Source organism: Adiantum capillus-veneris, chromosome 19, assembly GCF_014529385.1.
Source record: "Adiantum capillus-veneris isolate H3 chromosome 19, ASM1452938v2, whole genome shotgun sequence".
NCBI classification, from domain to species: domain Eukaryota; kingdom Viridiplantae; phylum Streptophyta; class Polypodiopsida; order Polypodiales; family Pteridaceae; genus Adiantum; species Adiantum capillus-veneris.
In genome coordinates, this window is record NC_140949.1 from 84,839,998 (window position 1) to 84,857,073 (window position 17,076).

Below are 17,076 nucleotides of genomic sequence, written 5' to 3' on the forward strand. Positions count from 1 at the left end.
AGAAAAAAGATAGAATATTGGTTAAGCTAGCAGACCGGCCACAGTAGGGATCCAAAGGAGGGAAAATAGGGATCCAAAGGGGGGGCCATCTGCAAAAGAGCCATGTGCAACAATGGGCTAAAAAGACCCTAAGGTTCAGCCCATTAAAACTTCCAAAATGCTAAGGTTCCAAAATTCAAAGGTTGTGTCCAAAGGTCAACCATATGGGAATTGGATGCTTTGTGTGTGTCCAAAAAAGTCTTTGCACATCCCTACATAGGAGGGGGCGAGCCTAGCATGTAGGGGATGAGAGAGAAAGCCACACACACACACACACACACAAGCTCCCTTTACACAAAGGGAATGAGGGACACATGTCAGCTCCCTAGGCCAGATGCCCACAAGGTGTACCCAATTCCTATTGGATGGCCTTGGAGGTGGACCAATGAGAATTAGGCTAGAGTAAATCTAGTTTAATTAATTTAAAAACACTTAATAAAAGAACCAATGAGAATTAAGTCCTCTAGAAGACTATTGGACAGTCTCCCAAGTGGTCCAATGAGCATTCAACAGTCAATGGCTTGCCTGATTCCTATTGGCCAGGAGGCAAAGGGGTCCAATGAGAGTTTAGTTGAATTATTAAATTACCTTAAGCTCTCACAAAAGGGGAAAGGGGGACACATGTCAGAAGGTTATCACTTATGATGCTTAATAGTCATTGGCTAGCTCTAGGGAGGTCCAATGGTAGGACAGCAAGAGAAAATAGCAAGGGGGCTCGCCCAAGAGAGAGAGGGGGCTGATTTTTGCAAGGAATTATCACACACACGCTCACACAATCTCATGTGTGAAGTAAAGAAGACTCTCTCTCCTTCTCAAGCTTTAATGGAAAGCTTACCACCTACTCCAAGCTTGTGAGAAGGGAGGCCTACACCAACAACTCTTGGCTTTGTGATGCAAATCCAACCAAGAGCCAAGCTTCAATGCATGCTCATCTCCTCTACCATGCTAATTACTAAGCTAAGCTATGCTAATATGAGTGATTATGTGAGGAGATGTACATCTTTCTTGTAAGATACTCCTTCTTCCTCTCAATCGACTCTGATACCCTGCTAGCTCTCACCATCTTCGAAGGTGTGTGAGGTCTTGGATCTAAGACCGGGGATAATTGATGTTGTGTTTGCTAAGTGTTTTGCTTAGTGCATGAAGCTTTCATCTTCATTGCACTAGCTAGTCTTGAAGGAACACAAAGAATTGTATTGTACAATGTCTCTCTTCATGGGAGAAACCATAATACAAAGCCTTTTGGAGGGGGGACCGGCTCCATGCAAATCCGGTCCTCAACTGTTTTCAATAGCTTAATTTCTCTCTCTTTTGAGAGTATTGTTCATGCTATCTAACTAGGTGTTATGATTTTTGTTGCTCTCTCCACCCAAGCACTCTTGTAATTCTCATTAGGAATCTATTCTAATGAAATGCCCACTATGTTCATGCTAATTTCCGCTACACACAAGTTTTTAGGCCATTAAATGTTACATTGGTATCAGAGCACAAGGTTTCTCTTTTCTTGCTCAAGAAGGGAGGTCCTCAAGCTAGCTATAAATGGTTGGTATTATTAATTGCCTGTGAGTAAGTAGAATAGGGATTTTTCAGCCTTGCAGTGCGCCTGCCTTCGTGCAATTAACAGGGCGTCACCATCGAGAGCTATGGTCTTAATAGTGGATTCCTACGGGGCTTGCCTACGGCTTAACCACTATTGAGCTATTAGAAGCTTGACAGGAGCCGGTGCTGTTTTGGTGTTGAAAGACCCTCTCTTCTATTCCTTGCAATTAATGGTATTCGAGCCACGGGTACAATAGCTTGAGTTCTTTTTCTAAAGGGGTAAAGAGGAGTAGCAACTAGGGCTTGAAGTGCCAAAGTACACCTAAAAAGTTTACACCTAAAAGTTGTTAGAATGGCTGACAATAGTAAAGAGAGTGAAATTAATGTTGATAACTTTGATTTTGCTAATGAGCAAGCTACTAATGATGCTCCGATGCTTGTTAACTATCTTGTTTCTAGACTTCAACAAGCCAAACAAGCCATGGGCAATCCATCTCTCCAAAGTGAAATGCAACGGTAGCTCCGTGCTCACGGGATTCTCCAAGCTCATCACCATGACGAGAGAACACCTAGGAAGCCTGTGAGACTCCCAAAAGAGGTCTCTCTCCGATTCGGGAAGAAGAAGAGAATCCATACGAATGGCTCAAGAATTTACTTCTTGATGATGCATCTCCTTCCCAAAGGAGAACTCAAGAGCCTCCACCGAAGGAACGAGAAAGAAGTGAGTCTCCCGCCACCTCGGTGGAGATGGCTCCATGAAGACGGCGGGCTAAACGCTCTCCATCACCACCAAAGCAGAGAAGACCATCACACTCTTCTCCACACCATAATTCAAAGAGGGATGATAAAAAGCAAGAGAAGAAAAAGGCGAGAAAGAGGACACCATCTTCTCCATCTTCTTTATCCTCTTCTCTTATGAAAGTGATGGTGAAGACGATGAAGATCAAGACAAGAAAAAGGCGAGAAAGAGGTCACCCTCTTCTCCACCTTCTTCAAATTCTTCACCTTCTGAAGAAAGTGATGGTGCAACCTTTGAACCATAAAAAAGAAGAGGCCATAGGAAATCCTATGCCACATGGAAGAGGTCATCCAAGCTAAAGAAGTTCAAAGAGGGAGGGAAGAGCACCTCTTTCCTTACCTATGATGGCACCTTTGGTGCTATGGACAAAGTATTGGCCTTTATCCAATAGTTTGATGCGGCGTTTAGAGATGAGGGCTTCACGGAGTCCTCTAAGCTATGCCATGTAGCTATGCACTTTCAAAAGTCCGCCAGGCAATGGTGGTCTAGCCTACGAGCCAACGGTGAAGCTCCACGAACATGGAAAGCTTTAAGAGCTTCCATTATGAAGCAGTTTTTGGCCAACGATGCCAAAGACAAAGTACTCACCGAATGGCAAAGCTTAAAGCTCTCTCCCTATGAATCCATCCACAAATATGTAGTCAAGTTTTGGGATCTACAACGCAAAGCCACTGTCTTCAAAAATTTGATTTTGGAGAGGAAAAGCAACAATTTTGTGCGGGCTTAACCGAAGAAATGGTGGAGTATATCAACTCCCAAAGGCCACGTACCATATCGGCGGTAATACACCATACTATGGTGGTCTCTCGAATCAATTTCCAAGCGGGGGCTAAAAGAAATAATAAGCCCACGGAAAACAAGGGTTCGAACGAGTCTAAGGGAAAGGACAATGTCCAAAAGTCTCCTAAGGGGCAACTCCAACAAAGCTAAAGAGAAGGGAGTTTACAAAGGTAAAAACAAACTCTCTCCTGAAGAGCTTGAGCGTTATCGCAAGTATAACCGGTGTTTCAAGTGCGGCGAACAAGGGCATGTGTACCGTGCTTGTCCCCAAAAGAACAACCGCCAAGATCCTCCTAGAGCTTCCTTGGTTGAAATCCAAGAGGAGGAGACTCACCAAACTCACCACAAAGGATCTCCTCTATGCCATGCTTGGGGAAAGGTAAGAGAACATGATGCTTTTATTCTCTTTGACCCTGGTTCTACTCACAATTTTATATCTATAGAGTTAGACACCAAGCTAGGCATACAAGCTTACGAGATGGGAGATGTCCTACCTGCAGATAGTGCCTTCAAGGGGCAAGAAGCTTCAGTCACTCCCTTAATCGGGAAATTGAGGCTTCATGTCCAAGGCTATGTGGACAAAGAGGACTTATTTATCTCTCCTCTCAAGCATGAGGATGTAATCCTAGGGGCACCATGGTTTGACCGCCTGGCTGCCAATGTTAAATTCCCTGAAAGGAGAATCTCCTTTAAGTTTAGGGAAAAAGACATGTATATAGATGCTAAGGAAATGGGTAACACTATCCCCATTGTACATACACCAGCTTTCAACAAGTCAATAAAGAGCTCTATTTCCGTGTACATGATTTTTGTTAAAGATTCTCAAAATGAACCTAATGCTTTAGCAAAAGAAAATAAAAGCAACCAAAAGGAATTAGAGCTATCCAATTTTCTCAAGGGGTTTCAAGATGTTTTTGTTGACGACATCCCTTGTGAGCTACCTCCTAAATGAGGTAATGATGACCATGCAATTGAACTTCTTCCAGGAAGTCCACCGCCTAACAAACCTCCTTATAGAGTTTCTCAAGCTCAACAAGAGGAGATTATACGGCAAGTGCATGAGTTAGTTGAGAAGGGCATGGTTAGACCTAGCTCATCTCCATTTTGCTCACCTGTGCTATTAGTGCAAAAGAAAGACGGCACATATTGTATGTGTGTCGACTATAGAGCACTAAATAGGATCACTATCAAGAATAGGTTTCCCGTTCCATGGGTAGAAGACCTATTTGATAAGCTACAAGGATCAACCTACTTCAGTAGGATTGACCTAAAAAGTGGCTATCATCAAATAAGGATAGTTGATCAAGACATTGTAAAGACCGCATTTCGCACCACATTTGGTCTTTACGAATACATTGTCATGCCTTTTGGCTTGACCAATGCACCAGCCACATTCAACCGCTTGATGGAGAAGTTGTTCATGCCTCATCGAACCTTCACTGGAGTGTTCTTTGATGATATTATCATCTACTCTAATTCATTAGACGAACACAAGCAACACCTCCAGGTAATATTTCAAGTTTTAAGAGAGAATAAACTTTATGTTAATCGAAAGAAAAGTGAATTTTTCTTGCAAGAGATTCGGTATTTAGGTCACATTATCTCTCAAGATGGCATCCAAATGGATCCATTAAAGTTGGAGGTAATAAAAGGATGGCCTAAACCAAGGAATCTTCATGAACTAAGAAGCTTTATAGGTATGTGTGCATACTATAGACGCTTCATAGAAAAGTTCTCACAAATTGCGGGACCATTACATGACCTAACAAAGAAAAGCGTTAGGTGTCTACTAAGGAGAACAATGCTTTCGAAAAGCTTAAAGAAAAGCTTATCTCTCACCTATGCTTACACTACCGGATCTCTCAAAACCATTTGAGGTCCAATGTGATGCTTGTGGTGATTGCCTTGGAGCTATTTTGCTCCAAGAAGGGCACGCCATAGGCAATGAGAGTCGAAGGCTCGACCCTGTTGAGCAAGCTTTAGGAATATATGAAAAGGAACTCCTTTCAGTTCTACATGCCTTAGACTCATGGAAGCACTATTTATTGGGGACTCCTTTCATTCTGCGAACGGATCACCAAAGTCTTAAGTACTTCATGACGCAGACCAAGCTCTCCGACAAACAAATGAGGTGGGCAAATTTTCTTTCGCAATTTCATTTTCATATTGCTCACATTGCTGGAAAGCATAATCAAGTAGCTGATGCACTCTCAAGAAGACCGAGAGTGAATGCGGTTTCCATAGCCACTCACAATGATCTATCTTCAATGATAGATGAGTACGCTATTGATCCCGATTTTAGAGATGTGATTTCAGCCCTTGCATTAGGGAAGAAAGAAGAACCATTTACTTTACAAGATGGTTATCTTCTCCACGGCAATAGACTATGTGTTACTAACTCACTACGTGAGAAAGTAATGTAAGAATCTCATGCTCCACCTTATGCGGGGCATAGAGGGATTCAGTCTACCTTAAAGGGAATTGAAACATATTTATATTGGCCTACCATGAAAGTGAACATACAAGAGTATGTTTCTAAATGTGTGGTATGCCAAAAGACAAAATTTGATAGAGGGAAGCAACTTGGATTGCTTCAACCTTTGCCAATCCCTAATTCACCATGGGAGAGCATATCCATGGATTTTATCCTTGGATTCCCTAAGTCTAATCCATGGGAATACGGGAATATGGACGATAGTAGACAGGTTCAGTAAACAAACTCATTTTATACCTGTCAAAAAGACTATCAAAGCCCATCAAATGGCAACCCTCTTCATTTCACAAATTTTCAAGTACCATGGCTTGCCAATGTCCATAGTGTCGGATAGAGATCCTAGAATGACCAGTAATTTCTGGAAGGGTCTCTTTGAGAATTTAGGGACAAGGCTAAACTTCTCTTCGGCCTATCATCCACAAACGGATGGCCAAAGTGAAATAGCTAACCTAACCATTCTTGATCTACGAAAAGCCTATGTAACGGAGGTAGATCAAAGATCCCAATGGGAGAAGTACTTACCCTTAGTAGAGTATGCTTACAATAACACTGTACATACTTCCACAGGAAAAGCACATTTCGAGGTAATTGAGGGGAGATCAAAAAGTCCCTTGCTACTTAAGGTACATGGGAAGATCTTCGCTGCAGATGAGTATAGCCGAGACCTACAAGAATCTTTTCACAAGATTAAGGATGCTATCTCTATCTCACGGCAAAGGCAAAAGGCTGCTGCTGACAAGCACAGAAGAGCCCAAACCTTTAAAGAAAATGATTGGGTCTTATTAAAGTTTCCCAAGGCTCGATTAAGGCACGCGACGGGCAAGAATCCTACGGGACACCAAAAGTACTATGCTAAACAAGCAAAAAGGTACTATGGTCCCTTCCAGATTCTTAGGACAATCAATGAGACGGCCTATCAACTCAAGTTGCCCAATCATTGGCTCCTACACAATGCTTTCCATGTGAGCCTATTAAAGCCTTACAAAGGAGAGCCACCTCAAGAACCAACTACTAAAGACCCGCTGGAGATCGAGGACCAAGAGGAGGTGTTGCAGCCCGAGTCCATTCTTCAACATGAAGACAAGGTACTAAGAGGTGGTAAGACTATCCGACAATATCTTATTAAGTTTAAGAATTATCCTTTTGAAGATGCTAGATGGATGCAAGGCATACAATTAAAGGATAACCTAAACCTTGTCAATGCTTACAATGCTTCCCAAGAGTAAGCAAATGTACAACATGTTAAAAATGAACAAAGTTTTTTGTCTTATAAGACTCTCTTTTCTTTATTGTGCACAAAAATGAAGTAGTATGCATGCTTAGATCCATTTTATGGAGACGACGTCGTCTCCCAAACACCAAGTAGAGCTTGTCACTCTACTATGGAAGATTGATAGCACTAATGTGTAGACATGCTTGCGACAGCCTCAGGCTCTCAAACGCCAAATGGACTAGTCATCCATTGTGGAATGATGTTGTAGGGTAACATAGGGATCCTCTACCCGCTAAGAAAAGGACTCATGAATATGCTTTATCTTCTCTACACCATAGTCGAGGACGACTATGATTTCAAGAGAGAGGTAATGTCATAATAATCAATATCTAATTCTCCTAAATGATTTTCTCATGTTAAACTGATCATTTACTATGGGAAAGTGCCAGGGGAGAAAAAAGCTAGAATATTGGTTAAGCTAGCAGACCGGCCACAGTAGGGATCCAAAGGAGGGAAAATAGGGATCCAAAGGGGGGGCTACAAAAGAGCCATGTGCAACAATGGGCTAAAAAGACCCTAAGGTTCAGTCCATTAAGACTGTTAGTGCCTGATTTATCAGGGCTTTCAGGGCAGTCGGGCTATTACTTTTTGAACTGTAATTAAAACCTTTATCTTTGAACCTTAGGGATAAGTGAACATGGGTATTTTATATTTTTGGGAAAGTTAGTGTGTGTCTCGTGAATTCTCAGGACGAGAAGCAGTTATGGGCATTCTTGTCGAAGCAGTTCTCTCTCTCCTGATCTCGTATTGCTGTTTTTACTCTGTAATTAGGTGATGATGATCAAGATAACCTGATGGCAGTCTCTTTTCCTCTTCCTTATGGTGTTCTTTGCTTATTTACTTTGCAGTATGGTGTTTGAAGTATGCAGTTTCCTGCTTCCTGTTTGATATGTACTGTATGTTAACTGCATGGGTTGTTTGTTATGGCAATGTGTGCCTAACATTTGGCGATCCTGCTATTGGTTCGAATTTTGCCTAAAACCATATGGGTGCTAAGGAATGAATCACAGCGGCGACCTGTTCCCTGATAGTGACCGTTTGCGGGATTTTGCGAACTGGAAAACACCGGGGGAAGAGTCTGAGGAGTATGCAACAGAATTCTTGAAAGCATTCTACCCACAACTGCCTCGCGAAGTCAGAATTCTCATTCTCGAAAAGGTAGTTACAAAACTGTTACCCTTTGGAGCCTGTAATTTACCTTCAAACTACAATGTGCATAATAAAAGAATGCTAGTACAGTATTCTAGACAAGGAAGAAGCAGCAATGCATGAGTGAATCAGGACAGGGGTCCAATGTTCCACAACATTAATATGGAACAAGGTTTAGACTTAGAAGGGAATTATCTGCAAGAGGGAGACAAGGAGATGAGTTAGATGGTGATGATCAACAAGAACCAGTAGGAGAACTTGCTGCAGGGGCAGAAATTGTTGGGGAGGGGACTGAACTGCATGAACCTGAAGACAGGGTGCAGGAAACCCCACCTGCAAACCAAGAAGGCCAACAAACAACTCCACCCCTAGTAAACCCACTATTGGGACAGTTGGTTAATGCATTACTAACTCAAACACTCTTAAAGACAAGAAGGCAATTGCAGTTTGTACCTGCAAGAACAGGTGATTTACCTTTTAATCCACTTCTGGTAAGAGTACCTGCACCACTTCCAGCACCACCAATGGCTGCACCAAATCCCAAAGTGGGAGCGGCTAAGTTCAGCGGGAAGAAAACCCAAGATGCTGATAGCCATGTTGGTCAGTTTCAAACAAGATGGTCTGCCAGTGGGTATGAGGCACTTCATCCAGATATAGTGAAGAAAGAACATTTTGCAGCAACATTGCAAGGCAAGGCCATGGATTGGTTCATCCAGTATGGCATGGGAGCTTTTGCTGATTATAATGACTTGAAGCTTAGATTTCTTTTAAGGTTCAGGGAGGACAAGACACCTGAAGATATCTTGAAGAAATTGAGAAGATTGAAATAGGAAGATCTGCTAGTGGAAGAGTATTCACAAAAGTTCAGGAATTTGAATAACAGGTTGGAAGCAGCCCAACAACCTTCAATGGAGCAGTTGGGAGATTATTTTTGTAAAGGACTGAAAAAGCAGTTCAGGAGTGCAGTTGCAGGGAGACCCCCACTAGCCACGGCACAGGATTTTACTGAATTGGTGGAAGCAGCAGCTAGAGCTGAAAGGAGATATGGAGGCAAAGCAGAATTGAAAAATAAGAAGAAGAAAAAGACTGAGGATTCAGATTCTGAAGCAAAAGATTCAGGATCAGATACTGAAGATTCAGATCAGGATACTGAAGAGGAAACTGATTCTGGAGATGAAGAATGGGCAGAAAAGAAGAAGAAAAAGAAGAAGAGGAAGGGAAAGAAAAAGCAGAAGAAGGACAAAGATAAGGAAAAGACTGATAAGAAGCAGGGAAAGGATATGGTTACTGCAGAAGCAATTAACAAGATTGTTCAGGAAAAACTACAATCAATGGGGATGAATCAGTTTGCAATGTCAGAGAAACCTTATTGTCAGGTTTGTCAAAGATTTGGTCATGAATATGAGAATTGTTACTATAATCCAGATTTTAGGGGAAGAAGACCTAAGTACATTGTTCAGAAGATGAGGGAGGCAGCATCAAATGTGGTAGCTCCACAAGGTAATCACAGGAGATATCAGGGACCTGCACCTCTAAGAAGATTTCAAAATCAAAACAATTGGGGATTTCAGAATAGGGGTCAAAATAACATGCAGCAGTCACCTTGTAATTATTGTGGGGAAACAGGACACAGACAAGGTCCTGATTGTGAGCTATGGTGCAAACACAGAAATGATAGAGGTATTCCCATCATCAGATACAATAATACTAACAACAATAACAACAGGCCTCAGGGGCAAAACCAACAAACTCCAGTTCAACAGCAGCAGAGACCTCCAGGGGAGGCTAATCTTGTGGTTTTGGAAGAATGGATAGATGAAGAATGGGTTCAGGACAAAGTACCATGCTGTCAGGATAAGCAGGAATCTGTTGACAAAGTTCAGGAATGTCAGTATACTCAGGGAATGTGCAAGCAATGCAATTGTGACTGTGCAACATGTATCCAAATTGAAGATGTTCCTGAAACCAGTAAGTGCACTGATGTCATGATAGTGACAAGATCAAAATCAAAACCAATGAAAGAGGTTGTTCAGGAAAAAGCAGATAAAGGTACTGTTAACTGGAAAGAGCAGAAAGAAGTGAGAAATGAGACACTGAAGAAACTACAGCAATCTCAGGATGGGAATGTATTCACAGATGAGTGGGAATTTCCTGCAAATGCTTTGGGCAAGCAAGGTAAAGATTTGTTGGGACAAGGAAAAGCTTACTGAAAGAGCTGGGCAGCAGTGATGAATTTTATGAAGCTTTGTTGGCAGCTCCAATTACATTTACTGTAAAGCAGATGTTGAGGTTGGTACCTGCTTTTTCTCAACAATTGCTAAAAAAGTTAATGAATGAAGTAAATGGTAATCAGGTAATGAGTACTGATCCTGAAGAAAATAATATTGGAGAGGCATGTGAAGTTTTGCCAATGGATGTGGATTATAAAGTGCCAGTTGTTGGGGTATCTATTGGGAAAGTTTTTGTCCCAGGAGTTTTCTTGGATGGTGGTTCAGGAGTCAATATTCTTCCAGAATCTACATGCAAAAAATTAACTCTCTTGGACTGGGATCCAACACCTTTTCAGGTAAAGATGGCAGATCAAAGGAGAGTTCAGCCTTTGGGAATTCTCAGGAATTTGTTAATTTCAGTGGGAGGATTGCAGTTTGTTGCCAACTTTGTAGTTCTCAGGTTGGAAGAAACAACATGTTCATACCCAATGATGTTGGGTAGACCTTGGTTGAGGGCAGCAAGAGTAAAGCAGTTATGGGGAGCAGATGCTATTGTAATCAAAAGAGGGAAGAAGAAAGTGAAAATGCAAATGGATGCAAAGAAAGTTCTACCACCAGGATTTAGGGCATTGCATGCAGAAGGACTTAACATGGTGGAAGAAATTGGAGAAGATGCAGAAGAGGAGTTTCTGAAGACTAATTCATCAATAGTACCAATATTTGAAGTGGATGTGCAGAAGATTGCAGATAGATATGTCCTACATTCAGTGGATGATGGAAAACAATCAGAATTTCATGAATCACTGATTACTCAGGGAAGTCGACAACCAAGCAACAAAATGGGTAATGATTTACTAAAGAACCTGCAAATTCAAAAGAAGGAAGAAGAGGAAGCTATTGAAGCAGTGAAGCAAGCAGAAAGGGCATTTGAGCATCAGATGGCAAATACTGCTAGGGTAACTCAGGATGAACTGCAGGAACTGAACCTGAACACTCAGGAGGAACCCCAAACAGTGAAAGTCTCAACAGATATTGATGAGGAATTTAAACTGAAACTTAAGGAGTTATTGTTGGAATTTAAAGACATTTTTTCATGGAAGTACACAGATATGAAGGGAGTTGATGCTAGTTTTTGTCAGCATAAAATTAACCTGAAGTCTGATGCAGTTCCTGTGGTACAACAAAGGTACAAGATGAATCCCAATTATGCTAAGTAGGTAAAAGAAGAGATAGATAAGCTTTTGGCTGTTGGTTTTATCTATCCTGTAGAAGAAGTTACTTGGTTATCACCAATTGTTGTAGTTCCAAAGAAGAATGGGAAGATCAGGGTGTGTGTTGACTACAGGAAGCTTAATGTAGCTACCAAAACTAATCCTTTTCCTTTGCCTTTTTGTGACACTCTACTTGATGCAGTAGTTGGACATGAGATTTATAGCTTCTTGGATGGATTTAGTGGGTATAACCAAATTGCAATGGCATTTGAAGACAGGAATAAAACTGCTTTTGTGACTGAATGGGGGGTGTATGCAAGTAATGTGATGACATTTGGTTTGAAAAATGCTCCTCCAACATTTTAAAAAGCAGTGCAACATATATTTTCATAGTTTTTGACAACCTTCATGAGAGTTTTCTTGGATGATTTCAGTGTCTTTGGAAAGAAACAGGAGCATATTGGACACCTGAGACTGTGTTTTCAGAAATCCAGGGAGCTCAGGTTGTCACTAAATCCAGCAAAATGTGCTTTTGCAGTTAAGAGGGGAGTCCTCTTAGGGCATATCATTTCTGAAGAAGGAGTTTCTATTGATCCTAACAAAGTGGAAGCCATCAGGAAAGCACCAGAGCCCAAAACAGTTAAACAGTTGGGTAGGTTTTTGGGACAGGTAAAATGGTATAACAGATTTTTGAGGTATTTGGCTCATGTGTGTATACCATTGACAAAACTTACAAAGAAAGACAGTGTATTTGAATGGAAGGAAGAGCAAATCAAAGCATTTCAGATTCTGAAGAATATGCTAACAGTAGCACCTGTACTGATTGTTCCTGATTGGAAATTACCATTCCATATCTTTGTAGATGCATCCCATGTAGCAGTTGGAGCAGCATTGATGCAGGAGCAAAGAAGAGGATGGTTCAGACCCATTTATTATGCCAGTAGGGTATTAACACCTGCAGAGAAAAACTACACAGTGACAGAAAGGGAGTGCTTGGGAATGGTATATGCTTTACAAAAGTTTAGGCATTACTTGTTGGCAAACAGGGTAATTTTTCATGTTGATCACCAAGCATTGATTTACCTGGTCAATAAACCACATTTGTCAGGAAGGTTAGCCAGGTGGATATTGTTGTTGCAGGAGTTTGACTATGTGGTTATACATACTCCTGGAAGACTTCATGTCTTGGCTGATTATTTGAGTAGATTAGAGTCAGGGGAATATGATCCTGAAGGTGTACCTGATCAATTACCTGATGCAGAACTTTTTCTTATTCAGGTGACTGGCCAGTCAGGGGACTGGTATGAGGACATGTTGCAATTTTTAACTTAAGGAGTTTTACCTGAAACAATGAACAAGGATCATAGAAAGAGGTTGGCCCTAAGAAGTAAACCATTTACAGTGATTGCAGGGGTGTTGTATAAGAGAGGAATTGACCAAGTGATCAGGAGATGTGTTCCTGAATATGAACAAAGAGCAGTTCTTGCAGAGGCTCATGCAGGCAATGCAGGAGGCCACTTTTTAGGAGATGTTACAACAAAAAAGATATTTCAAGCAGTACTTTGGTGGCCTACTGTGATCAAGGATGCTCAGGAATTCAGTAAAAACTGTTTGTTATGTCAAAGAGAGGGTAGACCATTGAATGTAGATAGGATGCCATTACAACCTGTGCTACGTTTAGAACCATTTCAGAAGTGGGGCTTGGATTTTGTTGGTCCTATCAAACCACCTGCAAGATTTACACAGAACAGGTATATTCTGGTTGCAACTGATTATTGTACAAAATGGGTTGAAGCAATAGCTTGAGTGAATGTTTTGAGTGTAAAGGCTTTGGGACAGGGGTATCCCAGTGAGGGGATGGTGTTCCTTATGTTTTGTATAATTCTGGTATGATTTGGTGAGTTTCCTTCCTTTTGTGTGTATGTGGGATGGGTGGTGTAGTTGAGAGCAGAGAGATTCTTGATTGTGGTTTAGTTAGCCTTCTAGAGTGTTGTATGTGTGGGATGGTCTCAGCCTGACAAGCTAAAGAGATTGCCTCCATGCACCTATCGTGTCATCTCTATCCTCGATTGACATTATGTTGATCTAGGTACTGTTGCATGCACTTTATAGGTGGTGTGATTCTCTCCCACAACATGTACGCATAAATCAAGAAGGTCTTCCCTATCCATTCATCTTCCCAAGGCAATACATCCCATGTGGGAACTAGTTTCACTTTCTTTGCCAGAGATATATACTTAGTCTCCACTCATACTTCAACATCTTGAGAATTATCAAAATCCTCAATGACTTTGTACATTTCTATAGAGCATACCTTCACAACCCAATATCCCATATGCAAATTGAAATTTACTAAATAATTCAAGTCTTGAATAATATCCACAAATGAACACTCATCACACACACCTGCAATGCATTCATCATCTTCTAGTAAACCATTGGTCCTCAAACCTTTCTTTGCACTATTTACATATTGTCTTTCACCCCGCTTCAAGCCCTCACAATGCCTTTTCCTTTGATCTTCTTCTTTGGCTTGCAATCTAGCTCTTCTTGTTGGTTCTGAGCATCTTTAGCTTGATTTGTTGGAACTTCAATATGTTGTTCACTTTGTCTTGGTTGAGAGGTTGAAACAGTTTGGGATGGTGTTGGAGACTAACGCCTAGGACCTGCGTGAATTTGAATATCTTGTTGGTGTTTCTCCTCCTCTTTTGGCATGTTCCTTTCAACTTTTTCTTTGTCTCTTTCTTCTTCAGAACTCTCTTTTGTTCAGCAACTAGCTGTAGCACCTCTTCTTCTTCTTGCAGCCTTGGTTGCTCATCAATTCTTCTTTGTGCTTTGGTCGGCCTTTGTAGTCTTAACTCTTGTGATGCCTTGGCTTTAGCTTATCTTTTTCACTCAAGCCTACATTTCTTATGTGATTTTGTCTATAATCTCTCAGATTTCCTCTTCGCTGGTCCAAAAGATCTATGTACACTATGCTTTGCTTGTTCTTTCATTTTTGCTAAAAGAGCCTCCATCTCTTCATCCTCTTCAATAGAGTCTTCCTTGTTAGTGTGTTGATAATAATCTTCTTTTTTTTATAGATAAGTATTTAGTATTTAACTTATTTCCTAGCTTTGTTGTTGGCCTTGGTGCCTTCCTTGGAACTTCCTCTTTGGGTTGTAGCCAAATGTTTTGGTCTACTGCAAGTAGTAGATTGTCAGCCATGCCAAGTGCATGGTAGGCTAACTTGGTCAGGGCCTCATGGCCTTCATGTAGTTCACTTATCACACTTCTTGGCTGGTAGCTTAGTCAAACACTCATGCAAATACTTGGCCAAATTAACAGTCCTCTATGATCCTATAGTAATTTGATGAGTTATGGTGTTTTCTATCGTATGGTTTTGATTAGTACCTTGTAGGTTGAGTCTTTGCAAAATTTGTGTGAAAGATGACCAAAATTTCTTAGTCTAGGAGATGTCTACATGCCCTCTTAACCTTGAGCAACCATACATCACTGCTACTTGTATGGAAACAAAGGTGATGGACGATGGATCAGCTTACGCTAGGATAAGGAGTAGGGATGAGAAGCATGCAGTCCAATTCCTTAGTGTTTGTGTGGACCAGAAAAGGAACTATGAAAATCTTAAAGAGAAACCCTTGTCAAAGAGGAGTAAAGGGTTCAAGGACTACAAGGATATGAGGGGTTTTGGCCATGTACCATTGTGGAGCGAGATTGAAGTGGTACAAGAGGAGAAAAGTTCTCGCATGTGATCTTAAGATTTGACCACATGGCCAAATCTTAGCCAAAGTTTTGAGAGCATGGCTTGAAAGAGCTTTTCAAGTACTACCTTGTGGAAGGATTTTTCCTTAAAAAAAGGTTGAGATTTGTCCTGGAAAAATCTTTAAGACATTGGTGATTCCCAAATTGGCTCCAAAGTCTCAAAATCTCTAATATGGTGTTATATGCAAAGGAGGTATTTTCTATAGGATTTGTGGGATCAACAGACTAGAAACACCATCAAGATATTCCAATTCACACTTCTCCTAGGCCTCAATCTCCACCACCAATCCAAATTGTGTTAGAAAATATGACGTAGCTAAGTAGATAATTGAGTAGATCACTTAATGGAGAGATAATTTTCACACACAAGAGATTATAGAGTAGAGAGAGAGAGAGAGAGAGAGAGAGAGAGAGAGAGAGAGAGAGAGAGAGAGAGAGAGAGAGAGAGTACACATGATATACGTGGTTCACCCAATGTGGGCTACATCCATGGGAAAGCAGCCACTTAAAGGCTTTAGTACTTCAAACAAGAAGTAGGTTACAAAGGGATTATACCCTTAATCTCGGGGGGTTCACTATGTGTAAAACTACCATATCACGTGCGTTCAAGACATGTTTGTAAAACCCCTTATCTGTAAATTTTTTTAGGAATATAATGTACCCTTTTCTTTAAAATTTGTAAGTTTTTTTCGAATTTGAAAAAATAATGCCCTTCTGTATATATATTTCTGTAAGTTTCAAGAACTTTAAATACCCTTCTGTTGAACTCGGCAAGCGATTTTTATTTTTGGCGAGTGACTTTTCTTCACACACGATGGCTCTCCTCATAATGGGGGCCTTACAAATGTGCGTTTTTAATACAAAAAAATACAAGGGGTAAATGAGGCTTCATACTTAACAAATTGTTCCAACCTCTCAACCAAGAAAAAATGAACAACAAATTGAAGTTCCAACAAATCAAGTTGAAGATACTCACACTCAAGAAGAAGAGAAGGAGATGGTGGGAGTAGATTGTTCTAGGCAAGGTAGAGAAAAGAAAGCAACTTCCCGACCAGAAGAAGCTTTGCAAAGAGAAGCTCGGCTAAAAAGATAACATCAAGCCTTCAAACTAGAGAGAAAACTAAAGGGATGTTTTGATGAGAAGTGGAAGCCAAAACCAAGGACACTATGTACAAAGAACATATGTATTGTGCAACAAGCAGATCCACAAGAGGAGATTAGGAGGATATATAGGGAGAAGGAGGTTAAGAGAAGCCTTAAATCTATCGTTGACAAAGAAGTGAAAGATGAAGGATCTCAGAGTGCTGAGGAACAACCCCACTCACCATCATTGGAGCACTTACAAAAAACATTCACTGTGTCAAAGAAGGCGGAAGAGAAAGTGCAAGATTTTGCTAAAAGCCAACATGGACATCAAAAGTAGAAACGCCAAAAGAAGCTATTGTAGCCCAAACAAGAGATGGGGATGAACAAATAGACCAACCAAAAGAGGCACAACCCAACACAAGTTTGAAAGAACCCAATGAAGATATGCAATAAGTTGAATAGTATACCAAGAAAATGCATGACTTGGTGGATCAACGAAAAGGTGATACGTCTAGCCGCCAAAAAGAGATAACAAGATTGAGTTCTAGATTGAGCTATCTAACAACATAATTGAAGGTTGTAGATAAATATAATGAAATGTATAGAAAGAAGCTAGAAATCAAGGCAATGGCCATCAAAGAGATGCAGGGACAAGTCGACCATTCCAAAATAGAGGTTCAAAGATGACAAGAGGTGATATAATGGCAAGAAGTGGAAATGTAGGAAGTGGGATG

The 17,076-nt window shown here is 40.9% G+C and overlaps 1 protein-coding gene across 1 annotated transcript; it reads left to right on the top strand.

Annotated features, from left to right (window-relative positions):
- The first annotated feature begins 12,844 nt into the window (after positions 1 to 12,844).
- On the top strand, positions 12,845 to 13,300 carry LOC147434391 (uncharacterized). Its single transcript, XM_086489623.1, has one exon. It carries the CDS (start codon positions 12,845 to 12,847, stop codon positions 13,298 to 13,300), a length of 456 nt encoding a protein of 151 aa, XP_086345749.1.
- The last annotated feature ends 3,776 nt before the right edge of the window (positions 13,301 to 17,076 follow it).

What these genes read in the sequence shown, in the direction of transcription:
- LOC147434391 (XM_086489623.1), top strand. Translation starts at nt 12,845, where the DNA reads ATGAACAAGGATCATAGAAAGAGGTTGGCCCTAAGAAGTAAACCATTT.